Raw genomic sequence first — 7,853 nt, 5'->3', positions numbered from 1 at the left:
TTAACATAGTCTCAACACAAATTATGAACCATAAAGATGGCCATCTTCACCACCCTATCTCTGGAATGTCACAGGCATTCAAAGCATTATTATAACAGTAAGGGCAGAATCAAACTCTTTACAGCACATACTGATCCTTCAATTACGTCACTACCACCACATCACATTCTAGAAGTTTCAGACTGGGCTGGTGAGCCCAGCACTTCTTAGCAGAAGCTATGTGTACACTGGGGGTTCTCCAGCAAGCACCTTGATAGGCAGCGTGTGTCAGTTCCTCAACATCTGTAAACCATACATGCTGATTTGAAAGCAGAAGGAGTGTCCATGTGCTGCGCGCCATACCACGGCTATCAGAAACCAAACTGTTACTGACCTCCTAATGAACTTTGAACATCTTTCCTCAAACACTCGTATGTCAGGACGTTTTACCAGCCGAGAAGAGCATGTTCCATTTTAACGAAAGCTGTAAATGAGATAAAAAGAGGACTTCCCACAGACTTGGTTTTATGATGCATGAAGAAGTGGAGCTGTAACTCTTCTGATGTTGAAGCTAGCTGAAACCTTATAAAGGTTTTGTTCTGTTACCTTTCACATTATTATTTTAGTGTCAAAGGGAAGAGTTTTTCCATACACCGGCTCGGCCATTTACGGTGCCTGGTTAACCATGAGGAAAACTGGAGTCAGTGGAGTAAATAGCATAACTAAACCCATCTATCTTTAGTGTACTATCTGCAGAAATAAAAACATTCCAGTACATATTTTTTGCCAACCCTTTCTGCTGTCGAGCACCAATAAATCTTGTTAAAGACTCCTAGAGAAGAGCTGTTTATTACTTTCTTTTACATCTTTTGACATTTGAGTTCAAGTAAATGATCACTGGGAGGTGTACCCGGTCTTCTTGACCTCCAAGTGAGGAAAAAACAAAACAAAACAGATTTTCCAAACGGTTAAATGCTATTGTATTTATGTCTAGCAGCATGGGAATTGCATTCTGTACGCTTTTCGACAAGTAAGTGACAAGGAACCTCATTTCTTCAACAGTGTCTTGACAGTGTCAAGGCATTACAATGGCGCTTACGCCAACTTGTGAACAACACAGATATGGGTAAAGAGACTGGATGAGGCACACTTCACTGTAAAGGGTAATGAAGTATAAACCAAAACATCAGGATGAAGAGAACACAGCAACTGTCTGTAAGGCTATAGGTAGATTTTATAGGCTCATACTGTGGATTTCACGCACACCAACAAAAGTTCCTGAGCATTCAGTGTCAACTACCTGTCACATTGCTTCTAGATAAGTGCATTCACATTCACCACTGCTTCTTACTGCAAGCAAGGCCCAAATGATGTACATGGATTGCTGTACTAAATGCATTCAGTGCTCCATATGACACGACAGTTGGTGCAGACAGGACTGAAATTGCATCATACCTCCAATATCTAAACTTTAGGGCTTCTTTAGGAGACTTTCTGCTCTAGCAATTAAAGGATACACATAAACCCATCTATGATGCGCTCTGATGTTTTTACAAATCTATATATTGTTTTCTTTGATTACACATAAATAGAGATAAACTATTCACTAAAAGTGGTTATGATAGAAATAAATACAAAATCTGAGCAGTATACTTCATGTGCGGAATAGAAATGTAGAAAATTGAAATGTACATCAGAAAAATACATTAGTTGAACTCCAATTAAAATATTTATTTTCCCATTAGTGGACATAAATATAGCTTTATATACTTTTTTTTTCCAAAATATGTGTTTTAGCATAAATAAAAGTGTAGTACTGGAACATAAAGTGTCTTTGCAAGAGTCAATGCTAAGGTCCATCAGCGGCACCCACAGCCTTCCACCACCATGTCCTGATAGTTTTTCAGGATCACTCGCTCATACTCGTCCAAGTAGAGCAGGGACACGGGGCTCAGGTCTGTGGGCACGCAGCAGGCCTTGGGAATATTGCTGTTCACCGAGTTGACCAGCGTCTGTACTATAGCGTGGTTGGTGGAGTTGAGGTGGTCCGCCAGAGGAAAAGGGCACTCTCCTTGGCAGTAAAAGGCATGGTAACCTGGAGGGGCCACTATCCAGTCGTTCCAGCCCACATCACTGAAGTCCACGTAGAGGGAGTGCCTCCTGCAGTTCGCTTTGTGCTTCTTCTTGGGCTTGCTGATCCGCGCTTGCCGTTTCTGCCGAGTGTGGAGCACGTGTCCTTTGCCGTCGTGGCTATATGTCACCAGCAGCGGCCTCATCTGCGGCCACGAGTCCTCGCTGTTATGCAGCGATCTGCTGACTCGGACATGTTTCTTGTAGTCCCCGTCCACACTGCTTGGGTGAACCACCTCCACCACAAAGCCGTGGTTGGCGTGGCCCTCCGCGGTCCACCGCAAGAGGGCCGGACTTACGTCAAAGCTCTCCCACTTGCTCAGGCTGTGCTGAACCAGCCTGGTGTCTAGGAGTCTCGTGATGGGCTCTTTAAAAGGAAGCCCAGGCTTCATGATCTCATGGATGTTAATGCGGTGGTACCCCAAGCTGCTGTTGTTGCTGCTGTTGCTGGCGGGCGTCATGACCTGCTCCCTGTAAATCCTCAGCTCGGCTGATGTGACAAACTCCTCTCTGGGGATGGAGCTCAGATTAAAGAAGAACCTTTGAGTCGTCTTGGCGCTGTGACTTGACAGCTCCTCTGTAGATTCTGAAAGAGATGAAAATACACTTAGATTACACCCCTATACCCAGAGAAGCATGATACCTACTTGTTTGCGGTTGAGTTTTGCCTGTATTGGTGGTCTGACTGAAATAAAACAAGGCTATTCTGAAGTTAGCTTTATGTAAACTGAGTGGTTCATGTAATGCACTGAATCACAGGGTCTTTGAACCCTTGCCAGCTGCAATACATTCCAAACCGTGTTTACAGTTACTGAGAAAGTGTGACCTCTTGCTGGTGACACTGTGTTCATTAGGACCCAGATGAGCCTAAATTCGAAAAGTTTTCAGGCTGATAAATGTTAATGTTGTCCATACTCACTTTTCCAAATTACCATCTCAAAACTTTTATTCAAAAGATGTTTTCTTTAATTCAAAAGCCTAAAGCAACTATACTGATGAGCTGCTAGCTAATAAAGGTTAGCTAGAACAACAAGCGTGCCTATTTGATAAATGATTAGAAGCAGAACGGTTCTGTTTGTGGCTGCATGTAGGAATTTGCTGTCCATGTAACTGCACTGTTGGCGTTGGTGGCTACACCTGTTACTTATTTTCATGAGGACACTGCCATTGCACAAACATCTCCATAAACGTCTCAATAAGAGCCCGCGTGATAAATTTCCCAGTACCCAATTCCAAAGAGAGAACTTCTGTTAGTTCTAAACGTCTATTAGTTGCAGCAGAAGGCTTACCATCATGGTGGAAGCTCCTTATGGTATTAGCGCGGCTGGCAGACTTCTCAGACTCCCTCCCGAGAGAGCGCTTGCCTGCGCCGTGCTTGGGCTCCGCGTTGGCCGAGTACGCCGCGAACAGGTCCAGCATGTAGCGCGGCACCACGGCGGACCTGCTCGGGCTGGGCCTCTGCTTGAGCCCGAACAGGCTCAGGAGTCGTGCTTCGAAGGTGCTGAGGGTGTCCTGGGACAGCGGCGTCGCGTACTTTCTGCGGCCCTGCTCGGGGACGAGCCCCGCGGAGCCTCCGAGGCGCGCGTGAGCGAGCAGCAGCAGCAGCAGGGGCAGCGCGCGCAGCGCGGCGGAGCGCATGGTCACCCACCGGCCGCCCGCCTGGACGAGACCCTGGCCGATCCTCTATCACACGGCCACTGGCCAACGCGCGCTTCCACGTCCCCGGTTCCACTCTGCCATGTTTGTCACTGTCTGTCCCCCCTTTTTTCCCCCCCCAAAAGGCGTCTAAAGATGAAGCGTCCGCCGATCAGTCATGCCTGAGCTCCGCTTCTGCTGGAAGTTCTAAAGCAAACGTGAAGAAGGCGAACGAGGAGAAGCGCGAGCCTGTCATAGTCTCTTCACTTAAAGGGAGTAAAGGGAGAAGCGCGACTAAACGCCTCAAAGACGTCAAAGAACTAGCTGAGCACCTTTCTGTCCATCAGTGAAAGGAAAACAGGGTCTCCACTGAAACATCCATCCACATGAAGGAGGAGGGCGAGCTGGGCTTCCGCGAGAAACAGTCTCAAACTAGAAGAAGTCGAGCTCCTCGCTGTGTTTAGAGTTTAGTCTGCTTTCCTGCTGGGTGTAGTGTGTGCGCGTGTGCGCGCGCGCGCACTGCCGGCTCTGAGGAGAAAGTTCAGCAGCACTAGCGGCTACTGCTCCACACGCATCCCTCTGCTCTCAGACACAGCTCTGGGGTCCTGCAGGAAACTCCCCCCCCCGTTCCAGCGCTCGTTTATACCGTTTCAGAACGCAGTTCCTTCTCACTTCAGAGCATCAGCCGCTCCGCACAAACCCAGAAGCTTCCCGAAGCTGCCCATTCTCACACATACTTCACTCCCTTTCACGCGCCAAAACATGAAACGTTTCAGGAAAAGCAAAGTGAGCCGGGTTAATGTAGTAATAGTTTCTTTGCCGCAGTAAAGCTAAGTCAGATTTGGTTTTTGCTCCTGTCGGGAGCTCAGCGGAGTGTGCTGTGCTCTGTTTTGACTGACACCCTCTCTCTCTGCTCAAAGTGGCTTTTAGTGGCTCAGTGATGTCACGAGTGAATACATCAACGAGCAATGGAGGGGGGGAAAACTATTCATGCTGTCAAATGAGGAGCATTAATGGTGTACGTGTTTGAGAGGGGTTGACACCGTACAGGTACTTCCAAAACAAGAGAGCATGTTTGTCCTCTTTCCTCTTATATTCCTCCATCAAAAGTCAATGAGATTGAGTAATAAAAAAATGTGTTAAATTAGAAACATTGACAAGAATTTGCCATTTTAAACTGCATTAACTTTAACCAGGAATGGTCATTTTTTGCTAAATAACTCAACTGGTAGTGTTCAACTGTGATAAGCCAAATTTGGACACAGAGCGCCAACCAGTGGAGGGAATTGAGTATTGCATGCTGAATAAATAGTAATGTAAAGTGTGGCTTATTAAACTGCTGAATAATCTGACACCATTTTTTAAAGTAAAGTTTATTGTATCCACATCTAAAACAAATATAGATTTTTTTAATCACTATCTGCACCCACATTCATCCACCACCATGTCCTCATAATGCCTGAGAACCACATTGTCATTATTGTCATAGTACAGCATAGAAATGGGAGACAGTTTGACTGGGACACAGCAGGGCTGAGGGGTCCCTTTGGGATCAAAGGAGTGCACCAGGGTCTGCAGAATGGCATGGTTGGTCCCGTTCAGGCTCTCGCTTAGAGGGAAAGGGCACTCTCCATGGCAGTAGTTGGCCACATAGCCCTGGGGCGCGATGATCCAGTCCTGCCAGCCGACATCTCTGAAGTCAATGTAGAGACGCCTCGGCTTGCACACGTTGCTGGGGCTCACTGGAACATAGTAGGCGCTTCGCTTCTTTCTGGATGTACACTGGTAAGGGTTCAAAGACACGACCACCAGCGAGGTGACTAGTTCAGGGATGTCTGCGAGACCAGGGTCATAGTCCAGCGGGTCTAGCTTGTTGCTTATCTGTGGGGACTGGAGTACAAGGACCAGCCCGTAGTTCTTGCCAGGCTTCCTCCACCACTCAGCGAGGTCAGTCAGGTTGAAGTGGACAGTGGTGCTGTGGGTGTACTGAACGGACTGGGAGAGCAGCAATCTGCGACTGGATTCATGGTTCATGCCTTTTAACTGGGTCCTCAAGACCTTGTAGAGGTGCATGCTGAAGGTGTGCTGACCAACATGGTGGGACAAGCGGGAAAGGTCTGGTTTGAACTTCAACTCCAGTTGGGCAAATGTAAGCTGCTCAACGTCCTCCAGCACAGACATGTTAAAAAACAGATGTTTCTCCACACCATGGCTGCTGGAGTCAGAAATGAGTCTACCTGTTGAGAAAGATCATAAAGATTGTGTTTAAGAGACAGCTCTGAACCCATCCTCATGCAGAAAATAGATGTAAAGTGTATTTAATGAAATACATTTGAAAATGGCCTAAATGTGTGTGTTTTAAAGTACTGCAAAATGTTTAAAAATGAAATAATGTATTTTAAATGTGTCTCACATCTTACATATCGGGTCCCACAACTTAGTATAGTGTGGTAAGGAAAAGTCAAATTGGTCTGATTGGTTTGAAGTGAAACTCTTCAATAATCGTTCAGTTCCAAAATATACATTGTTGGCAGTGGGCTTTACACAAACAAGAAATCAGGGTATAGCATTTTTATCAGTACCACCTTTACTTAGAGAAAAAATAATTTCCATTACACGTCAGCTGTTATTGTCTTCAAAAGCTATACGGTGTGCATGTGTGTGTGTGTATATATTCTTACAAATGGATATACAGCAACTATAGGAACTAAAGTGTTCAAAGGATACCCTGCATGAACATCAAACACTGTTTCAAAGTTCAGTACTTTCATTTTTATTACAAATTCGTAGTCCTAGGACCAAACGTAATAACTTAATGTAATGCTAGTTTAAGTTACTTTGTACACTCTAAGATAGAAAGTAGATAGACAGATAGACAGATAGAGAGAGAGAGAGAGAGAGAGAGAGTCATTGTTTTAAAAACAACAAAAAACCATTTAGCAGCTCTGGAATTGACAGCAAGGACATAAACAAAAAGAAAAGCAGACATAAGGTTTCAAAACCTGTAGCATTAAGCTGGCATAATCTCCACTTAGCTATGATGCTAACTTTATTTTTAAGCCACGTTTCTTCAGATTTTTGCTTAGCAAAGTTAACAACGTGGCCAAAAGAAATTACGTATTTCAACTATGAACATAAAGAGGTTAATGCGACGGAGAGAAGCTCCTGAGGCCTAAGCCAGAACAATGACCTGTTGAAACTCACCTTGGTCCAGGACATATCTCACGATGTTCCCCCTCACTCCGTACTCCGGCACCGTGCACGGATCCGGATCAGTCTCCGCTCGTGTTTGATCAGTCTTTTTAAAGATCCTCCACAACAGTGAGGGCACAGAACCACGTCTTGACGGCCTAGGTCGACTCGAAAGCCCCAGTGAACTTAAAAACAGTCGCTCCTGAACTTGCACGTCCTCAGTGCAGACAAGCCCAAAGGTACAAACAGACGACAGAAATAAAAACCTAAAAATCGCCATAATGGCGGACGCTAACGAGTCTGAACGTTCGTTTCTCAGTAGACTGTTTAAAAAGTGCCCCTGCGTGAGAAGCGACATTTGATTGGTCGAGAGCAAGAAGGCGAACAAATAGATGAGTGCGAAATCGAATTGATATGCAAAGTAGGTGTCTTTGAAGTTCGCGTAGGGTTTCGATACGTGTGAACAGAGATAAAAAATTCTAATTACTCTTTCGCCTCAAGTTTGCTATACAGGGAATATACACAGGCCTGCACGTCCATTAGCTTCTCAGTTTAAACTCTGTTCCACTGAGGCAAATAAGAGAGATAGCATCATGGCTAAGTGCAGTTTATGCTAGCTTAAGGCTACAGTTTTTGAAACCTTATGTCTGGTGCTATGATGCATTTGGTATTGAGAAGAAAACTGCTGTTTACCACAAACCTCTTATCCTTTTCCTCGTGTCTACATAAAGCATCCTTCTGGGGCATAGAGAAACAAAGTTTTTCATCAAACACATTCCAAGAGCCAATGCTAAAAGCACTGACAAGACACAACAGATTGATCCATTAGTGTGCTCCTGATAACAGTTTCTTGGCTGAACTCTGTGCCTACATTCCACTTCTTGAACAGCACTGAGTGAAAAATAGAGACCAGTGAG

At 45.3% G+C, this 7,853-nt stretch overlaps 2 protein-coding genes across 2 annotated transcripts; both read right to left on the bottom strand.

Annotated features, from left to right (window-relative positions):
- Nucleotides 1-560: 560 nt before the first annotated feature.
- bmp2a (bone morphogenetic protein 2a) lies at nt 561-3,747 on the bottom strand. Its single transcript, XM_036593881.1, has 2 exons — nt 3,399-3,747; nt 561-2,695 (listed from the first exon to the last, which is right to left on the bottom strand). The coding sequence occupies exons 1-2, from the start codon at nt 3,745-3,747 to the stop codon at nt 1,839-1,841; spliced, it is 1,206 nt and encodes a 401-aa protein (XP_036449774.1). The 3' UTR covers nt 561-1,838.
- A 1,413-nt stretch (nt 3,748-5,160) lies between these two features.
- gdf3 (growth differentiation factor 3) lies at nt 5,161-7,218 on the bottom strand. Its single transcript, XM_036593622.1, has 2 exons — nt 6,949-7,218; nt 5,161-5,981 (listed from the first exon to the last, which is right to left on the bottom strand). Exons 1-2 carry the CDS (start codon nt 7,214-7,216, stop codon nt 5,161-5,163), a joined length of 1,089 nt encoding a protein of 362 aa, XP_036449515.1. The 5' UTR covers nt 7,217-7,218.
- Between the last annotated feature and the right edge of the window lie 635 nt (nt 7,219-7,853).

Source organism: Colossoma macropomum, unplaced genomic scaffold, assembly GCF_904425465.1.
Source record: "Colossoma macropomum unplaced genomic scaffold, Colossoma_macropomum, whole genome shotgun sequence".
NCBI lineage: Eukaryota > Metazoa > Chordata > Actinopteri > Characiformes > Serrasalmidae > Colossoma > Colossoma macropomum.
Note: the sequence above shows the minus strand (reverse complement) of the source record. Positions and strands in the feature narration are given on the sequence as shown.